The sequence below is a fragment of the Mus caroli genome, unplaced genomic scaffold (genome assembly GCF_978045245.1).
Source record: "Mus caroli unplaced genomic scaffold, Mus_caroli_1 scaffold_9, whole genome shotgun sequence".
NCBI classification, from domain to species: domain Eukaryota; kingdom Metazoa; phylum Chordata; class Mammalia; order Rodentia; family Muridae; genus Mus; species Mus caroli.
This window is the reverse complement of record NW_028227264.1, coordinates 677,579-698,738: the sequence shown is the minus strand read 5'-3', so window position 1 is coordinate 698,738 and position 21,160 is coordinate 677,579. Positions and strand designations below refer to the sequence as shown.

Below are 21,160 nucleotides of genomic sequence, written 5' to 3'. Positions count from 1 at the left end.
GATCTTATTCTTTGTTGCCTGTTGACAGACATGTTGGTTACTCATGTCTTAGCTGTTGTAAACAGTGCTGATTTCAGCTCCTTTCAGTACATACCCTGGGGTGAGTCAGCTGGATTATAAAGTAAATATATTTTTAGCTTTGTTGTTTTAAAAAGAAAGATTCACAGCAAAATTTCTATGTGCCTGTGTTGTTTTAAGCTTCTCACGTGATTTAACTATACAGTCAGATCTAGAGTTCAGATCCTAGAACCAACACCCTAGCTGGGGAGAAAAGTGTTTTCTGGAAGAATCATCAACACTTGCCAACCTCTTTGATAAGCCAGGCATAGGCATGGATGCTAAGTTACATTCCACTCCCCAGACTGAGGATCCCAGGGCCTAGTCTGACAGACACACACATGGGCAAGCAGTTGTAACATTGCAGATACCTGTCGTGATGGAGTACATGATGCACCATGTATGAACCCTCTGGAGGACTGGGGAAATCTGTTCCAGCTCTCTCAACAGAGGTGGAGAGGATGGTTTAGGCTCAGGTAAAATATTTTACAAACCTCTCATGAGAAAACTATAGGGGATAGTTCAGAAAACCTAAGAACTCAAGAGCAAAGAACAGAAGCAAAAGTTGAAGCAATGAGGCAAGGACCGGTTCTTCTTAGGGGTCTTGATAAGGGGTCAGCTTTTAGGAAAAGAGAAATGACTGGAGCATTCTGACTACTGGATAGGAACAGCAGAAAGAGTCAAGACGGGACACGGAAAAGCCCATTCTAAGATGGCTGTAGCAATCTAGTGAGGCTCTCCATGGACAGACTTATTAGGTATTAGATAAGCTAGGTGACTCAGGGTTTTAGGGAAGGATGGGAACCAAGATTTGGCCTAGCATCTACCAGGATCACCCAGGAAATCTGGTGATGCCACTGAGCAAGGGCAGCAAGGAAGGCCAGAGTGTATACAAATGGGATGAGGGATTTTGAGGACAGGGAAACAAACTCCTCCTTCATCTTCATCACTTGGGCTGGTGAATCCTGGTAGAAATCCTGCACCTATCCCACTTCTCTGGCTCTTAACATGCATGGCGGTCTATTAATACCTGAAATGCTTTATTAATTTGAGATCTTCTTATAGGTATCTCTCCAGTGGGAAAGGGGAGTTTTACTGAAGTGAATAGAGCACAGCTTGGGAGAGAGTTGAAATAGGAGCAAGCAGTGCTGAACACACACTGCTCATCTTATTTCCTTCTTAATCCAAGAACATGGCTGGGTCCTCTGCTGAAGACACCAAGAAAGGCATCAGGATTAAATGCTTGCACATACTTGGACAGTAAGAGGCTAGCTCCACGGGTGCTTGGGATTCCCATCTGCAGAGAACATATCAAACACCCCCCTCCCCCCCCGGCCCAGTATGTTCTACTGACATACACAAAAACAAGCTTGTAAGCAGCTCCCTTTATTTGAGTAAATAGCTTGTAAATAAATCATTGGTAAACATTACAAAATTAAATACATTTTCAAAAGCTTGCCAGTATACAGAAAATTCACAAACATAGTTCTTTTAAAAAATAAAATATGTTAAAGCACCCTTGATATAAATTGCCTGGTCCCTGTTTTCAGACAGGGCCACCTGGAGACTTCTCATGGCAGGCAGGGTTTCCAGGGGGAGGCAGCAGGGGCTTCCTGGAAGGAAGGAAGGGCTTTTACCCTGCCTACATCCCATATGAATTTTACTTCTACTCAAAGAGCTGGTATGTAGCTGTAGGGTTAGGGTAGGTCACCAGACCTAGCTCCTAACATGGAAATCAAGGTCACAATCAGGACAATGAACCACTGAGAGAAACCAGAGATGAAACCAGACTTCTAAACCAACAAAGGTCTTGAGGGGTCTTCTCATCTCTACATTTCTCAACACTCAGTTCACACTTCTGGACTGATGGTACTGGCACAGGAGAAGGAAGCTCAACCCATTGGTTTCCTTTTGACCTGCTTTCATGAACAGAACTAATACAGTGTATTGCATTGAAAGCAGAGAACATGTTGCTACCTGGGGCTTCCTTTCTTGATTGCAAAACTCTGTTCAGGAAGTGTAGGTATTTCTTTATCAATCAGGCTGGTTTTCAAAATTAAGAGTTCATAAAACTTTAAAAAACCACAATGAGGCAATAAGTACATGACCTGGCGAAGCATCTCAACCAATGAAATAATAAAATTTATGAATTAAGCCCTTGACCAACTCAACACATGTGCAGTATGGCTCATTGTAATGACAAACACACTGAATTCTTTCACTTTGTTGCAGAAAGTGGATGCTGAAGGTGGACGCCATTTGTCTGAAGAATGTCTGGAGACCTTTTGAAAGCACCTGTGTTGTGACCACATCTAATAGGAAAGCACAGGCTTATTCCATGAACCTGATACAAAGCTCACATCTCTAGTTTTAACTTAGTGTCTGTAGATATATACAAGCATGAGATAGCTTTGACATCGAAGTCAAATGTACAACTTAAAACGTCTTACCAAACTGACCATAAGAAAACCATCTTCCCTGTATTGTGAGATCCTAAATTACAGCTGAGTCCTGACAGAAAACACACCTGGCCTTGTCCATCCTTGTGGATGTACCTGCTTTGATAGTTCTTGGTTGGACTACAGTCCAAGTTGTAGTAGCTTTGCCATTAAAATATTACAGTAATGAAAACCCTTTAAAAACAACAAAAGAAGAAACACTTTTGAATAAATGTCTACCCCCCCCAACACACACACATACACACCAAAAAAATGTTGTTGTAAAAGACAACTATGGTTATTATTTTTTTTTTTTTAAGAAAAGTATCTGTGGGGTCCAAATCCCAGGTCGCTTTCTTCATCTCCGAGAGAATTTTACCCTGTAGCGAAATCATATGCTCTTCTTCTGCGGAGGGCTCAGCTTCCTCATGCCTCTTATCCGGGAGAGCAGCTCTCTGATGAATTCCTAAAAAGACATCAAGGAAGTTAGTACAAGGGGCCACGTTATTAAAGCCTGGGCTTGAGAATGTGCCCAGAGTAACTGATTTCAGCTGAAGTTAATGAATGCCCTTGTATGTGTTAAACTCCAATGTAAAATGAGAAAGGGATTTTAGGAAAACAGGAGATGCTTAAACTTCCCAGCCCAAGCCTTCTCCTTGCTCTCCCCTCTGGAGGGAAAGATCCAGGTCACTGTCACCTGCAGATATCCTTTACTTGGACTCGCCAGCTATGTTTGACTTCCATGCTCAGTCTTACAATGTGTATGCACAACATATGGACATCTTGTCGATCCTACAAAGGGCCAGTCTAGAGTCTAAGATTCTATCAGATTCAAGCAGGCTGCAGATGTCCCTAGACTTCACCTGGATCAGCAAAGCTAGACCTCTGGTTCTCACAGCCAAGTATCAAATATACCCATGGGATTTAATCCCAGACTGTTGGACCCATCCCAGTTCAGTGCATGAATATAGAAAGTTACAAGGTGCCTTCTGGGCAACCTTCTAAGTGAGGCTGATGCTGCTGACATGTTGCTTAAACTGTAGACAACCTCACATGGAGAAAGTCATGCAACAGAAAGTGGCATTTGTGAGATATTCATCAACAGTATAAGGTTTTCATGCACACAAACCCCAAGAAGAATGCAGAGCCATTTATGTAATAAATCCAAAGCACTTCCAAAAACTGGCTCTCTGGTTCTCTCCTCCTGCCAATACCCCTGCAGTCATAAGCTACCCAGGCTCTGTGAGCCATGCACCCTTCTTTAGCCCTAAACCATTATAAGCTTTATGTTGCTCACCACTACCACAATTTGATTTTTAACAGTCTTTGCTAGCATAAAACTAATATGTACAAATTTTGCTTAAAAATTTGGAAAATACAAACTCCTTAGAATTAGCCACATTGAACAGATTTGCTGGTATGAACATTGTTCTTAGCTACTTAGATCACACTGTCTGAGCCTTCTTGTCTACTTGACATTGTATGTCAAGCTTTGCCCTACTACATGAAAATCTTTCTATGTACGTGGATGGCTACATAGTCCTTTTTCTACCAGCAGTATCACTACTGAATTCTCCAGCACTAGATTCTTAGATGCTTTGGGTTTTCCAAGTTATGAACGACAGTATAACTGAAACCTATACGTTTTAATAATTCTCCTCAGTCTACATAATGCCTTTTGGAGGCTGGTTCACAACTTGGTCAGATAAGTCACACATCTTACTCCCCACCATCCTTGATATAGACAGTAGAGGAGTATGATAGAAGCCCTAATTTAATTTTTAGTACACCTATCTTAACTAACTTAAAGAATTTTCATGAATAAAATAACATTTTTTCCCATTTATATGAATGTTAATTCCGAAAACCTAAGTTTCTCAATGTCCATTTTACTCTGTGACTTAAGCAGCCTATAGGATTTGGCACATTCAGTTTTTGTTTCACTATTTTGGAAATTGTTATGCAAATAATTGTTGTGTATGCAAATGTCATGCAAATGACCAGCAGGAGTCAAGTATTCCATTTCAAATTTCTTCTTTTGATAAAATCCAAGGTCAGAATCAGAAACCTTGTTATTTATTTCATGAAAATGTTTCATAATTTTGTATTGTGGTAATAAGACTTTCACAAAGATAAAAACCACACGAGGAATAGCAAAATGGATTAAATATGTGTGTGTTTGTGTATGTGTGCGTTATACCAAAGTAAACATATAGATCACAGGACAACCTTGTGGGGTTGGTTCTTTCCCTCCACCGAGTGGTTCCAGGGAACAAACTCAGATAGTCAGGCTCGGAAGCAAGTGCTTTATCCTCTGAGCCACCATGCCAAGCCCTGTATTTAATTTTATAGAAACATCACCTTATGTCTATATTTTAATATACTGTCTGTGCATGTGATGACTAATCTTGGTGGTCCATCAATTTGACTACATCTGGAATCAACTAAAACCCAAATTGCTAGGCACACCTTCAAGGGATTTTCTTAATCAGAGTATATTATATTTGACCTATGCTTTCTAGTGCAGTCCACATGAAAGACCACGGAAGGAGACCATTGCTTTTGCCTGCTTTCCTTCACTCTCTTTGGCAAGTTTATCTCCCCTGTTGCTGTGGCCATTATTAAGTCCAGTGTCTTCATGATTCCAGCATGGACTGAAAAACATTAGCTATCTAGGAACTCTCTGGGACTCCAACACCAGGTTAGGACTGTTGAGATATCAGCATTGTTGACTGAACAGCTCCTGAATCCCTTGGCCATCCCACTGTGACAGCCACCTTTGCAATAACTGACTGTATCCTGTAGGTCAGTCTAACAATGCCTCTTTTTTTTAATATGGGTCCTATTAGTCTGTTCATTTAGAGAATTCTGACTAATACAATATACATAAACGCCTGTTTATATTATTAGTTAAATTTGCATATTTGGGTTTGTGAAAAGCATCAAGATCAGTATGTAGTCCCCATACAGAAATGTGGCCATGACACTTGCCCAGAAGGATTCAGTTTATTTCCCAGTGATTCTCCAGGAAGACTCAAGGATTTCTAGTCAAGAATACATTGGTGGCTGCAAGTTTGTTTCTCCAGGGCACTTTGGGCCAGTGACAATGTATCCCATTTATTTCCAAAACTCAGCCTTGGGCTAAGAACATAGATTTAGTCAGAGGAGGGCTGTCCTTTGAGAAAGCAACCTCTGTTCTGAGATATGAATTAATTGGCCAGCTTTGAGGAGGCTTGGTAGGGCTTGCTGACAGTGCAAGTACAAAGACCTTCAGACAAACAAGGCAGGGGATGGATGTCCCTGGCCTAGAAGGCCAGAGTAAGGAGGTAGGAAAATACTGGAGGTCATAGGGCCAGACAGGACCTAGTGGGTCACATAGCAGAGATTTGTTTTTGCCTTGGAAAGCCATGGGAGGCTCTGAAGCATAGAACAGTGTGATTACATTTGCATCCATTTCCAAGGCAGAGCCAACAGACCCTGCTGCTCAACTGAGCATGCAAGTAGGAAGCAGTGAGGAGGGGAAACAAGAGAGAAAGTCGATATTCCTCAGCAACTAGCTAACAAGGGGATGCTATTGGCTGAGAATAGGGACAAACTGGAGGGGAAGAAGTAGGCTTGGAATGAGATAATAAGATGCTCAGTGGAATGCTTTAAATGGGGCTTAATGGGTCATCCTAGTAGGAATATGGAAGACTTTGTTGATGGGAGTAATTTGAACTGTTTTGACCTAGCCCAAGAGATTTCAAAGGAGAAGACTTTCAGTATGTGGCATAAAGATTGTTTTTTGTGGTATTTTGGTGAAGAATGTGGCTAATTTTTGCCCTTGTCTGAAAAGTCTGCGTGAGGCTAAGGTGAAGAGACTTGGATTAATTGCATTGACAAAGGAAGTTTCAAAAAAGCCCAGCAGAGACTTTGTTTTCTGATTAGGCCTCACAAAGAGAAGTTTGAACAAGCATAGCAAGCTTAGAAAGGCAAAATATAAAATATATAGTTCGAGTATTAAAGGTATACCAGGAAGTGAAATGTAGCAAAATGTTAGTTCTAGGAAATAACAGATTAAGGGAGTAGGAGCTTGGGGCAAGATCCTACCCAGCTGAATTTAGATCTAGGCGTGGTGGTAATCCCATGAGACAGGCATGCTGATCTCTGCATTCAAGGTCAATCTACAGAGCAAGATCCAGGATAGCCAAGCTTAGGCAGTGAAGGATTTAGAAAACATACTGCCAGTGATAATGTAATAGTACAAGGGGATCATGTTCTAGTTCCTGTAAGCAGCAGAACTTGGCAGCTTCAGCCATGTGGCTCTGGCTCTAGATTTAAGAATGGAAGGAACTACTGGGACAATTGATGCTGGTTAGCTAGAGCTAAGACATTGGCAATGATTAAGAAGAGACCAGTATCGTTTAGGTGACATCTTCTGAGAAGTGTTTTCTGAGAGCACAGAGGCTGTGTTCCAAGATAGCCAAGGTTGTACCTCGTGCTGCAGCTGGACTTGGTAATGTGTAAGAGTCACCCAGATGGTACTGGTTTTGAAGGCATAAAGGTGTCATGAAGAACAGCTGAGACTTGGCACTGTGAGAGGTCATGGAAGGCCATTGGAGAAGGTGTAGCCTCATCTGTAGTTGATAGCCCAGGACTGAAGGGGACAGGCAAAGGATTTGATGCTTGGCACCATGAAGAGAGTCTATGAGAGGCTATTGGTGAAGCCTAGTTGGATTGGAACACCCCAGTGTGTTGGAAATGTCATTACCATGGGATGATCACCAAGAACAGCAGCCGTAGTGGAGTGGATCAACCTGAGCTTAGAGTGCTACAGAGGGCAGAGCTGGAGAAGTGATGCCAGCCCTTAGGAGGAGTCCAAAAGATCAAGTGGAATCCCAGACACTGAAAGAAGAAGCTGTAACATTGAAATTGCCTTGGAGACTCAAAGATATTAAAGATGCCAGAGCCATGGGATACATGCTGAGGAAAGCTGCTAACAGGGAGTGGAACCAGCCCAGGAGAAAGCAGTTTGTTGCAGTCAACAAAGATGAAAAAGGAATGGAGATCTGAAAACTGCTTTGACATCAGCCATGGAGATGCAGAGTTTGGAGTTTGCCCAGCTGGTTTCCTGCCTTGCTTTGGAGATTACAGTTAATTAGTTTGATGAATCTCTGAAGAGCCCTTGAACTTTGGACTTTAACATTTTTGTGACTGCTATAGACTATGAGGACTTTAACAGTTGGACTAAATGCATTTGCATTATGCTATGTTTAAGTATGGCCCCTATAGACTCATGTTTTTGAACAAGTCTATGGGGGCCAGGGAGTGGAATGTGGTGGTTTGTATATTCTTGGACCAGGGGGTGGCACCATTTGTAGTTGTGGCCTTGTTGGTATAGGTGTGACCTGGTTGGAGTAGGTGTGTTACTGTGGGTGTGGGCTTAAGACTCTCATCCCAGTTGCCTGGAAGTCAGTCTTCCACTAGCAGCCTTTGGATGAAGATGTAGAACGTTCAGCTCTGCCTGTGCCATGCCTGCCTGCCTGGATACTGCCATGCTCCCACCTTGATGATAATGGACTGAACCTCTGAACTTGTAAGCCAACCCCAATTAAATGTTGTTTTTATAAGACTTGGCTTGGTCATGGTGTCGTTCACAGCAATAAAACCCTGACTAAGACACTACCCCACACAAATACAGGTCAAAACTAGCTAATAGGTTCATACCTAGGGTTTGTGAACAAAGCATCTCAGACCCACACTGTTTATTCACTACAGTGCCCTGAGTGCATGTGGCTACTGAAATTTCTTACACTAAGTAAAATGTAAAATACTTGATGGTCACACTGGCCACACTTTAAGGAACACAGTCATATGGACACCAGACAGCACAATGCAGTCAATAATATTTACATTATACCAGAAGAGTCTATGAGTTGGTGCAGACAATGGTGCATTAAGCTGCAGGGTTGGATGGGGAAATCATGGAGATGACTGTAAGCACAGGAAAGTAGACAGAAGAACAAGGCTGGAGGCTATGTGACAAGGGAGGACAGGTGGCAGAGATGGGGCCACAAGAGGTAGGAGCTGGAAGCAGACAGAAACCAGTGAAGGAGCCTAGAGGATACTTCCAAAAGTCCTATGCTAATAAATAAAATAAAGTCCTATGCTAAACAAACAAACAAACAACAACAAAAAACAAAACAGGTTGGGTAAACAAAAGACACAGTCAACCCAATTTATTTGTCTCATCTTTACAACAATACCACACTGTCTCTGTAAATACAGCCTGCAAGTCCTGATGATATTAGGTAATGCCATTCTGTTAATTTTAGTGACTTTTCTCTAAATGGTTGCGGTCATTATAAGTCCCTTAAACTACCTTAAGAATTTTAGAATAAGCTCATGTGTCTATACTCAAAAAGCTTGTTCAAATTTGTGGTTGTGATTGCATTATTTTGTTATAGGAAAAGTGACACTTTAGTACTAAGTCTTCTCACCCAGGAACTGTGTGTGCCCCTGCTTCCCTTGAGTCTTTATTAAACTCAGCAACATTTTACCTATTCCAGCATAGAGTTTGCACAGCTTGGATTGTGTCTGCAGGTATTTAATACTGCCAATGTTACTATGAACAGCATATTGTTATTTACACATGTTTGCTGATATTGTGTAGCATCATAATAGATTTTCTTTTTTTATTTTTATGGGAACAATTTACTTCTATTTTATGTTTGAGGAAATAGCTCAGTTATTATTCAAAGCTGTATGCTTTCTTACAAAAGCCAGGGCAAATTAAGGACTGTGTACAAATCTTACTCACTGTATTATAGTTGGTAATAAACTCATCACACATTCTGTTTAAAACCCCTAGAATTACATTTTACCTTCACTGTGGGGTAGAGCAGCCGCATGACATACGGTAAAGAGGAAGTTGGAAGACTCTCTGTGAGAATTGATCTTCTCCCTTTTCCATGTGGATCCTGAAGACTGAACTCAGATGGTCAGGCTTGCTTGCAAGCACCTCTACCTACCAAGCCATTTAGCTGGCCTGGTCACATATTCTTTTAACTGTCTTTCTGGAGGAAGATTGAATTCGTTAGGAAAAAACGCAACCATTGGATCCAAGCATAAAGCAGAGCGGAACAAAGAAGCCAAACCATTTACTGCAAACTGGGACAATGGTTTGGAATTTATAGTCAAGTCTTTGTGAGAGTCCTGGCATGTGGGGAAAAGATGGCCATTTGTCCCCATTTTTTCTTAGAATGTGGTTTGAATGAGAATAGTTCCCAGAGACTCGTGTATGCTCTGTCTCTAAATGGTGGCACTGTTTTGGGGGCCCATAAGCCCATCTATTTGAATACTCTGTTGCTAAATGGCACGACTGTTTTGGGAAAGACTAGGACGTTTGCCCTTGTTAGAAGATATGTATAACTGGAGGGTGGCTTTAAGGTTTCTAAAACCCATTCCAGGCCCAGGCCCACCCTTTCTCTGCCTGCAACTTTCCAGTAAGATGTAAGTCTCAGCTGTTTCTCCAGAGCCATGTCTGCCTTCCACCACATTCAGTGGGCATAAGCCCAATTAAATCCTTTCTTTTATAAGTTGCTTTGGTCATATTCTCTCTTCAGAGCCATAAGACAGTCACTAAGATAATCTATGCAAAAAATACTTTCCCCCATAATAGACAGGGATGTGATCATGGGTATTCTCCAGCAAAGTAGAAACTTCAAAGCAGAGAGAACTCAGATGCATGTAGTCTGAATGAGTAGGTGAGCTGACAGCAGGGGATAGACTGCAATGTCAGAGAGCCACTAGGTCTAGGCTCTAGGCTCATCTCTGTCATATTGACTGATTCGAAATCTCAGTAGTTGAGATTTCAATAGATGCTTTCATAAGCACAGGCTAAAACTAGTGCCATTGTACTTTGGGAATCAGTGCTAGTACATATTTTTTTTTAATCCCAGCTAGACATGATTCATTTTCTGTCGTTAATAGAATTAGAATCAATTTTAGTTCCATTAGGCTTACCACACACTGTAAATTCCAAAATAAGAATCTCTCAGTGCCACCCAGGTCCTCATTGCAGCTAGTACTTAGTGTTTGTTCTTTCTTATCTACCAGGCTCCATCCTAAACCCTTCACAAATATTTAGCTTTCTCAAGTCTGTGGACAAGGATCTCTACTGTACCAAACCAGAGAAGGCACTTGATTTGAGAAATGTGCCAAGAGCTTCTGTTGAAATCAAGATTTGTTTCAATTCTCGGGTCCTACACTATGCAATACTGCCTCTGAAATGAGTTCACACCCGTCCCTAGTGCTAAGCATGAGAGGTGTGATTCCTCCATCCAATAGTCCACTTTTAGATCTTCAAGGTGAACTTTTCACCTTTACCCTAAGTTCTTTTATGATGTGTGTGTGTGTGTATGAGTGTATATGTATGTGTGTGAGTGTGTGTGAGAGTATATGTGTGTGTGGGTGTGAGTGTGTATGTGTGTGTGAGTATGTATGAGAGAGTATATGTGAGTGTGAGTATATGTGTGTATGTGTATGTGTGTGAGTGTGTGTAAGTGAGTGTGTGTGAGAGAGTGTGTATATAAGAGTATGTGAGTGTGTATGTGTATGAGAGTGTGTGTATGTGTACATGTGAGAGTGTGTGTGAGTATATATGTGTGTGAGTGTGTGAGAGTATTGTGTATGTATGTGAGAGTGTGAGTGTGTGAGTGTGTGTGTAAGTGTGACAACAATCAACAGGTGTCTTCCTTCATTGCTTTCCACCTTATTTTTTGACTCAAGATCTCCCCCTGATTCTGAAGTTTGCATGCTCAGCTAGCCTGGTTGCTTGGTGACCTCCTCCTGCCTGTCTTTCATCACTGGGACTATAGGGACAAACTCCTGTGCCCAGTTTTTTCCATGGGTGCTAAGAATTAACAGTCAAGGTCTTCATGTTTCTTTAGCAAGCACTTCACTCATCAAGCCATCTCTCCATCCCCCTGTCCTCCCTTTTAAAACACAAGAGTGTGTGGAGTGGCTCTGCTCTGTTCTCTAGCCTTGTGTCCCTGGACCCAAGCTCTGCCTATCTCTTAACTCATTATCCACACTTGCAGAAAAACATAGAAATAATAAATTGAAACATATGTCCTTCTACCTGGTTCTTGGATTGCCTCCTCTACTAAAGCAGCCAGCTCTTACAAAGCTCTATCCATCCATCTGAGGACCAGATGAGGAAAGCTCAGAGAAAACTGCATTATCTATTTTTTTTAAAGTATAGAATAGAGTTTATTCAGGGCATGGGGAGGGGAGTTAAGAGGGTAGCAGAAGCAGAGAAAGGCAGAGAGAAGAGAGTACAGAAATGGGGGCCGGCCATGGCCACGTGGAAGGAGGAGGAAAGGGAATTGGGAGTAAGGGGGCAAGAGGCAAGAGTGTAATAGGGTAAGAGCGGCATTATCTATTAATTAATTTCTAATTAATTAGTTAGATTTTTAAAGGCAGAGTCATACCCAGACTTGCATTAAATTCGCTGAGTAATTGCGAATGACCTTGACCTCCTGAGCCTCCTACCTTCCTCCACCTCCCTAATGCTGAGGTGACAGGCAAACACCACCAGTTTATATGGCACTGGGGAATCGATCCCAGGACTTCATTTATGCTAGGCAATCCCTCTGCCCACTGAGTCACCGTCTCAGAATGACTTAAGAAGTGTTCTAGCAAAGACAGTTGGCACAGTTTATTCTGAGGTAAGCACTGCTTGAACAGCAGCTTGAGATGACGGATTTTAGTTCAGAACACCTTCTGTGTGGTGTGAGCTAATTAGAAATGCATCACTTGACTCCCCTGGTATTGAAGGCTTTTCTGGTTACTTTTCTGTTACTATCATCTAACCAACCCCACTGTTGTCAAAGAACATATTTGTGTGACTTGAATCCCTGGCCATGTGAGATTTGCTTTATGGCGTATAGTATTTCTATATGGGCAAGCATTCTGTCTGCACACATTTTATTTAAAAACACAGGCTGTTTTCCATCTCAGGGATTCACCACTGTCTTTATATGTCTTCCTCTCTGCTAAGCCCCATGCACTGAACACACTGAGAGAAAGGTTTCATGCGAGCTGTCTCCCACTGCACTCTGCAGGATCCCCATAGGAAAGCAAAAAGCCATTCAAGGCAATTCCCTACCCACAAAGGATGTGACTTTTGTGATACTCAAAAGGGGAGATGCAGTCTTTTGGGGACTTTCGTTCCCTGATGACATGGAGGAGTGATGACAGAGTGCTCCCTGGTGGGTGTGCATTCCGTACTAGGATCTGGTCCTGGGTGGTCTGGATACAAGAGAGAAGAAAACTAAATGGTTGATATTCTACCTCACTACAAGTTACCAAACTGGAGTCATAAGGCAAATGTTTGAATGCAGGACTCTCGATACCATCTGAATTGGATAAATATGGGCTGACCCTGCACTTCACTCTAAGTTAACTCCATGGCAGATTTAGTCCTAAGTACTGAGCTGTGTGGTAGAAGCAGCTGGAAATCCCGTTTTCCAGGGGGGTCTTAGGCTGGGAACGACGATACATGCATAGGTTCATCAAGGAGGCATGAGGTGCAGTGCTAAGAATGTCTGCATGCCCACTGCGGAGAGGAACGGCTCGTGCCAGCTAGCACATAGATCTACTCTCTCTCTCTCTCTCTCTCTCTCTCTCTCTCTCTCTCTCTCTCTCACTCACTCTCTGGTGACTGGGCAAAAAGGGTCATAGTTCCAAAGCTTCTTAAAGAGGACACACTTGTTGAATTTAAGGGCTGCAGAATCAAGACTGACCACTCTGGGGCATGGTAGTTCACCCTTTGACCTCAGCACCTGGGTGGCAGAAGGAGGTGGATCTGTATGAGTTCAACACTGGCCTGAGGTACATAATGAGTTCTAAGCCAGCCAGAGCTACATTGTGAGACCTTGTCTTACAATAGTAAAAAAATTAAAAAAGGGAGGGATGGAGGGAGGAAATGAAGGAGAGAGAGTGTGTGTGAAAGAGAGAGATGGGGGAGAGGGGGAGAGGGGAAGAGGAGAAGAGGGGGAAGGGGAGAGGGGAAGAGGAGAAGAGGGGGAAGGGGAGAGGGAGAGGTTGCTCTGGAATAAGGTTCCCTATCCAATTCCCCCTTCTTTAAGAAACTTGTATTAGCCAGGCAGTGGTGGCGCACTCCTTTAATCCGAGCACTTGGGAGGCAGAGGCAGGCGGATTTCTGAGTTCGAGACCAGCCTGGTCTACAAAGTGAGTTCCAGGACAGCCATGGCTACACAGAGAAACCCTGTCTCGAAAAACAAAACCAAAAAAAAAAAAAAAAAAAAAAAAAAAAGAAAGAAAAGAAACTTTTATTAGCTGTCTACCTCTCCATGGTTTTTAAGATCTGGCCAGTCTAGTTTCCTAACTATTAAATGACTACTTTGACTAACTGACATAATTTTTAAAGTTTACCTGAGCCATATTTCAAGATAAATTGTATATTTTATTTTTGGATGCTTCCTCAGATTTTGCCCAAACAGTTCCAAAATACCACCCAGGAGATGCCTGGTAACGCCTCAGAATCACCCTCCAGCTGTTCAGTATGGCAATGAAGCAACAGGAGAGGGTGGGGCAAACTCCAGTAGTAGGAGACACCTTCTTGCTGCTTTTAATGCAGGAGACACACTTACCCCAGGAAACCAGAGTTTCCTGAAGACTGGAAAGTGAGTTGAGACCCAAGAAACAGAAAACAGAAAAGAAAGACCCCAAGCTTTAACACAGGAGCCATTGAGGCAAATGCCTAGGAAAGCCATGGTGGTTAATCTAGCAGAGAAGAGTCGCTCCATACACACCCAGCAAGAAACAGTGCAGTTACACAGCCGGAAGAGGTGACTGCAATCCAGGAACGGGCAGCTTCACTGTTGTGTACCCAAGAATTCCAGTCTGAAATATTCCCTCTTGAAGGGAGCAAAGAATCTCATGTAAAGTACCAGGCTCTAGGTGAAGTGCCTACATTCACAAAATGCTGCTCCAACATTACCTACCTACGTGAGTAGTGACAATAGGCACAGGGAAGAGACTTGCCTACCAGCCAGCTGCTTGTAAACTATGCTGGGTGCTCCTGAGCTGTCACTGTTAAGGTAAATCTCAATGACACAACTTCCTTTGAGCTTTATAAGCAACTCCAATAAAGTCATAGGTTCCCTGTACTGGATGTGGGGGACTCTTTGCTTTGCTGTTTCCAGTGCCCCACCACCAGGGGTAATCAAATGTTTGTCTCCCCAGGAAAAGTCACACAACAGCTTACTCAGCATTCCTCCCTGTAAGTGGGAGAGATGCTAGTGAGTTGGCTGAAAGGATTAAGCAAGTTCATACCTGAAATGAGCTTCAGAAAAGCCAAATCATAGGAAATCTATACAAATGCTCACCCTTGTTAACAACTGTTATCGCTATCATTGTCTGGCTGTGAAGTGTTCCCTCAGAGGCTTCTATATGGACAGCAAGGTCCCAGTCAGTGAGACTATTTCAGGGAGTGCTAGAGAGCTTAGGAGGTGGAGCTGAGCTGGAGGAATTAGCTCACAGGATGTCCTCTTCCTGGGCTTCCCTTCCCAGTAGCCATGATATGAAGAAGTTCTGCAACACACTTCTACTGCTCTGATGGCTCACCAAGAACACAAGGCTCAGTGCTTCAGCATGGGGAGAGGCCTCTAAAAATGTGAGTGAAATGCATCACCCCACCGTGAGGTTGCATCAAAGCCACCATCTGTGTAATGCCACCATCACAATCAAGACTTCTGTACTAAAGTTTAAGACTGCTGCTAAAGTCCCGTCTGCTATGGTTTGATCGTGTCCTATGAAACTCATCTTGAATTTTAGTCACTGTTGTGACAGAATGGAGAGATACTGTCCAAAGAGGTGAGTGTGCTGTGAGAATCTCAGGACGAATTAATGCCACGATCCCAAGAGTGGATTTGTTATCTCAACAATGGATTAGTTATCTCGAAAGTAAATTAGTCACTGTGAATTAGTGAATTAGTCACTGTGAATTAGTGAATTAATTAGTGAGTTAGCAAGAGAATGGGCTCTCATGGAGGGATAAGCCCTCTCTGGCCTCTGTGCCTCTCCTGTGTGCTCTGGCTCTTCTGAGCTATGTCAACACATCAAAAAGGCCTATGTCAGAGTCCAGCCCAAACTCTTAGATATCCCATCTTCAAGACATTTGGACTATAATTGTTTTTCTGAGCATTCTAACAAAATAGAATAAAATGGACCATGTCGTACTCTATACAAATTCCCATAAAGTGCACATTACATGGAGAAGATGTAACCCATTTCCCCTATAGCTATGCATGGAAAGTTTGCAATGAAGCCAGATGAAAATATGATGTCACCCATGAGAGACTCAGGGAGAAACACCTGTACAAATGTTTCCCTAGCAAGCCACCAGTGACCATGGATAAGTAGATGTCCCTCCCAGTAGATACAGGGGCTGCCATGAGAGGACCCACACTAGCTTCTCCCACTACATCTGAATGGAGGGCTACAATTCCTCAAACTCTTGCCTAATTTTTTCTCCTTCCACAGTCCGGACTGTGGCTAACAAATCAGTCACTCCAAGCCACTTGGATCAAGTAACTTCCACTCTCGAGAGGTTATAAGTGAGTGTGTTTGCTCTTTTTCATGAAGAGCTTGAAGTGAATGTGCAAATAATTCCTTCAGCAGCATTTCTCAACAGCTTCCACACCACACCACACACACACACACACACACACACACACACACAGACACACACACACACACACCACCAGCAGCAGCAAGCACCATAATCTGCCCCCATCCCCCAGCTTTTTTCTTTCCAACTTGAGCCTGGTGATGTTCTAGACTACATGTGAATCTCCTACCCTCTTCTCCACCAAACTAGCTTCTGTTTAAAACAACCCCCCAAATTTGTATCATCAGTCAACACTTTTCTAAATGATCTTGAGTCCTCCTGCCACCCTCTTCCCCCTCAGGGCTATCTTTGTATCTAAGACTTTTTATATTTCAGTTTGCTCTAAGCCTTTTCTTTCTCATGATGTGCACAGGTTGCTTGGCGTTGTACCAGCAACCACATGGTGGCTCACAACCATCTTTAATGAGATCTGATGCCCTCTTCTGGTGTGTCTGAAGATAGCTACAGTGTACTTACATAATAAATAAATAAATGAATGAATAAATAAACAAATCTTAAAGAAAAAGAAAGTATTAAATCACCTTCTAGGTTGGATGATGTTAGCCAAACAGCACATCTATTTTATTCCTGTGCAAATCCCTTTAGTCATTTACAAACACTAAGTTGTGCATGTACCAATTACTTTAAAATAAACTCCTGACTTAGGAAGTCATAGGAATAATGGCTGTGTAAAAAAAAAAAAAAAATGTCTCCAGTGAAAAGTGGCTCCACGTAGAGAAAGTTTGAGGGGCCTGATGCCAGGCACACCAAGAATTTCCTGGACTGATTCAATCAATAGCAATATATTAGAAAACTGGATCCCAATGTAGAGCAGTGGTTCTCAACCTGTGGGTCGTGACCTCTTTGGAAATTGAATGACCCTTTTACAGGGGTCACATATCAGATATCCTGCATACTGGACATTATGATTCATAACAGTATCAAAATTGCTGTTATGGAGTAGCAGCAAAAGTATTTTTATGGTTGCGGTAATCGTAGCATGAGGAACTGTATTAAAGAGCCACACCAGTAGAAAGGTTGAGAACTACTGACTTAGAGACTTTCCTGAGGTCATGCAGTCACTGAGTAATCAGACCAGCATTCAAAGGCCGTGCTGATGTAAAGATATGAGGAACCAGGAATCACTACCTGGAACTTGGGGTAACCCGTCTCTGTACCATGATGCTCAAGATGAGAACTTCCTTTTGTTAAGCAACCAAGTTCGGTATTTCAGTCTAATGATCAACAAAACTACTTAAAATACACAGGAAACAAAGAGCCATCTTCTAACTTTGAGATGTGGCAGAGAAAGGATGAAGGATGCACAAAATACTGTCCCCAGGAAGACTATATTGTGCTCTGAATATGAACCTACCTTCTGTTTTGCCCATTGCCTCTTCCCAACAATGTGGGCCCTATGTGTAGGGAAACTTAATACCCTTGAGAAATGCATTACAGAACAGTGGGTGTTGGGAACAGCATGGGATAAGACAGAGAGAGCCATACCTCACACTACACATGCACATAAATAAAAGGAGGTATTGAATAGACGGTATAAAAAGTTAATGTTTAAACTGAAATACAATAAGACTATCTATAGAACAACTGAGGCAGTAAATAATTTCATTTAAAAAATATCTTACTTTTACTATTTTTAATTACATGTATGATGGGGTGCGTACATGTGGGTACAGGTGTCTCTGGAGGCCAGAGCATAGGTTCCTGGTAATCTGGAGTTACAGGCAGTTGTGTGCTTCTCTGCATGGGTGCTGGGAACTGAACCCTGGTCCTCTGCAAGAGTGGGAAATATAGTTAACCATTGGGCTATCTCTTCAGCCCCACAAGCAACTTCTTAAATAAACATTTAAGAAATTATTCATCATGAAAGATGTCTTCGATAAACTTGACATTAAAACTTAAGATTTCTGTAGATAAAAGGCATTATAAGTCAAAATAAACTCTAATCTGGATTGTTATCCTAGATATAAACATATATGAAGCATTCTTTAAAATTAATATTGAAAATGCCAACATAAATTGGAAACTTAAGGGCTCTTTGGAAAGTCGATTGGTTAGTGTTTTGCTGGGGCAAACACATGAAGGAATGTTTTGTTAAAGTAGACACAGAAGAGAGGATGCTCTGTTAAAACAAACACATGAAAGGACATGTGTTTAAGGATTCTTTGCTAACAACACACATGTATTGGTCCACCTTGTGTTGTTCAGTTGAGCTGCATTTCTTGGGACGCCATAGAGAAATGCACCAAAAAACTTTTGGTGGTATGCTAAAGTTTATTGCCTCTTCCAAGGACTCAGACTGATTGGATGCATGTACTGATGCAAGAATCATGCTGGGGCAAGAGACGTGGAAGACACATGCTGTTCAAAGGGTATAAATAGGATTCCATGTAGTGATGGAGGCAGAGCTTGGCTTGTTGGTACAGCTAGCTGTGCAAAGCTTGTGGGTCTCGAGTCTTTGCTGAAGTTTGCTTCCCTAAGAGAAACACAGATGAGAACTTCTCCTGGTGTTCCTCCTGGTCCTTCTTACTGACCCGAGCAGAGGCTGAGGCCTGGCTGTTTCTGCTAGGTAGTGTCACCGTTGTTGCTAACCAGACACTACTGAACTGGACTGCTGGTGTATCCGTAAAGTGTTTGCGAGTGAATCGAGCTGCCACTGCTAACCTGTGAACTGAACTGCCAATTTCCAGAAAACACAGATGAGAGTTTCTCCAAAGAACCTTTCTCCACTCCACGCTCCCTCCATATCCTTTCTTTTCCACTATCTCTGATGGTAGACTACAAGGGAGATGTGATTGTTTGTATATTCTTGGACCAGGGAGTGGCACCATTTGGAGGTGTGGCCTTGTTGGAATAGGTGTGACCTGGTTGGAGTAGGTGTGTGACTGTGGGTGTGGGCTTAAAACTCTAATCCCAGTTGGCTGGAAGTCTGTTTTCCACTAGCAGCCTTTGGATGAAGACGTAGAACTCTCAGCTCCTCCTGCACCATGACAGCCTGGATGCTGCCATGCTCCCACCTTGATGATAATGGACTGAACCTGTGAACCTGTAAGCTAGCCCCAATTAAATGTTGTTTTTTTATAAGACTTGCCTTGGTCATGGTGTCTGTTCACAGCAGTAAAACCCTAACTAAGACATGAGGTTAAAGCATTTAAGATTAAAAGTAAGGTTTGAAAAAATTAAAGTTAGAGCAACATTCCAAAGAACCATGGACAAAAACCTGGACATGGAAATTCCTAAAGAAACACACACACAAAAATATATACAACACACTGCTAGCTAAGAACACATATTCCACCTCAACCCTGCAAGACTCCAGCCCCACTAGCCAGCACTTGTCAATCATCTATTGGAACAATGAGAATTCATTGGATTAGCAAAATTTTAAAAGTTCAATAATTTAAAACATTGCAATAATGAGGATGAAGGAAACCCACACGCTTACTGGTGAGCATGGAGCAAGCCCAGACATCACACCACCTCCTGCTATATGCCTTGAAGACATTCTTATACATGAGACAATAGGTTCATAATAATATTTTTGTTCTCCATAATTAAAAGCTGAACAGAGTCCAAGCAGTTACCAGTAGAAGAGTGGGTAATTGCAGTAGAGATAGAGAGACCTGACTTCTGAAAGCTTTCCTCTGATCCCTCCATATGTATAGTGTCACACAATAAGCACACACAATAAAATGAGAAAAAAGAATGCTTTCCATGGCTGGCCAGATGTCTTGGCAGATGAAAGTGTTTGCTGAGCCAGCCTGTGACCTGAGTTTGAGCCTTAGAGTTGTCACATAAAAATGCTGGATGCATTGGTGTCAATATGTGGTCCTGGCACTCTTAGGGTGAAATGAGAGGCAGAGACAGGAGAAACAGCTCGACACTCACAGGCTAGCTAGCCTGAAACATGCAGAATAGTCTCTCATACCAGCATGAAAGACCTTGTCTAAGCAAGGTGGAAGGAGAGGGCCAACTCCCGAATACTGTCTTCTGACTTCCACACCAAGTGGGGGTGTCTTGCCACAAAGTGGAGCCTCACACTAATAATACTAAATAAAAATATGTTTGTCTTAGGGTTTCATTGCTCTGAACAGATACCATGACCAACACAACTCTTACAAGACAACGTTTAATTGGAGCTGGCTTATAGGTTCAGAGGTTCAGTCCATTATCATCAAGGTGCGAGCATGGCAACATCTAGGCAGGCATGGTACAGGAGGAGCTGAGAGTTCTACATCTTTAGCTGAAGGCTGCTACAAGACTGAATTCCAAGCAACTAGGACTAGGGTTTTAAAAACCACACCCACAGTGACACACCTACTCCCAAAAGGCCACACGTCTTAACATTGCCACTCCCTAGGCCAAGCATATACTAACTATCACAATGTTTTAAAAAGAATATTATATAGTAAAAGAAGACAAGGAAGGGTGAATAAATTACATAACTCATTGAATTAATAACAAAGTTAGGCAAAATAAGCAAGGTTAAAACAAAGTAAAGAAAACTTGCAAAATATTGTAAATTGAAAAAGAAACCAAAACAACTTCTGTGTGTACTTGTCACCACCGGGTGGTCACAAAAGCCTGGTTCACCTTTGCTGGCTTGTCAAGACAAGACATTAGGAGAAGCTCTGCAAAGATCTGTAAAGAATTGTCTGAATGAATAAGTGGATGCACACAGTTGTGGCTTAGAAATAAGGAAAGCGGTATTAGCAAGCCAGAGACATGGCTCTTCAGTGAAAAACACTTTTTGTTCTTGCAGAGGACCCAGGTTCGGATCCTAGTACCCACATGTCAGCTTACACCTGTCTGTAACTCCAGTCCAGCGGATCCAGTGCCCTCTTCTGTCCTCCATGGCCATCAGGCATGCATGTGGTGCACAGACTTACAAGCAAGCAAAACACTCATGCACATAAAATGGAAAACATAGATTTTTTTTTAAGGGGTAGGGAATGGGTAGCACTAGCTT

General features: G+C 42.3%; 1 protein-coding gene across 1 annotated transcript in view; it reads right to left on the bottom strand.

Moving 5' to 3' along the window:
• Positions 1-1,433: 1,433 nt before the first annotated feature.
• Ppp1r14c (protein phosphatase 1 regulatory inhibitor subunit 14C) overlaps positions 1,434-21,160 on the bottom strand; it is a 105,710-nt gene continuing 85,983 nt past the window's right edge. The window contains exon 4 of the mRNA XM_021175239.3: positions 1,434-2,961. Coding sequence (XP_021030898.1) covers positions 2,887-2,961 — 75 coding nt within the window. The 3' untranslated portion in view covers positions 1,434-2,886. The remainder of the gene's footprint in view (positions 2,962-21,160) is intronic.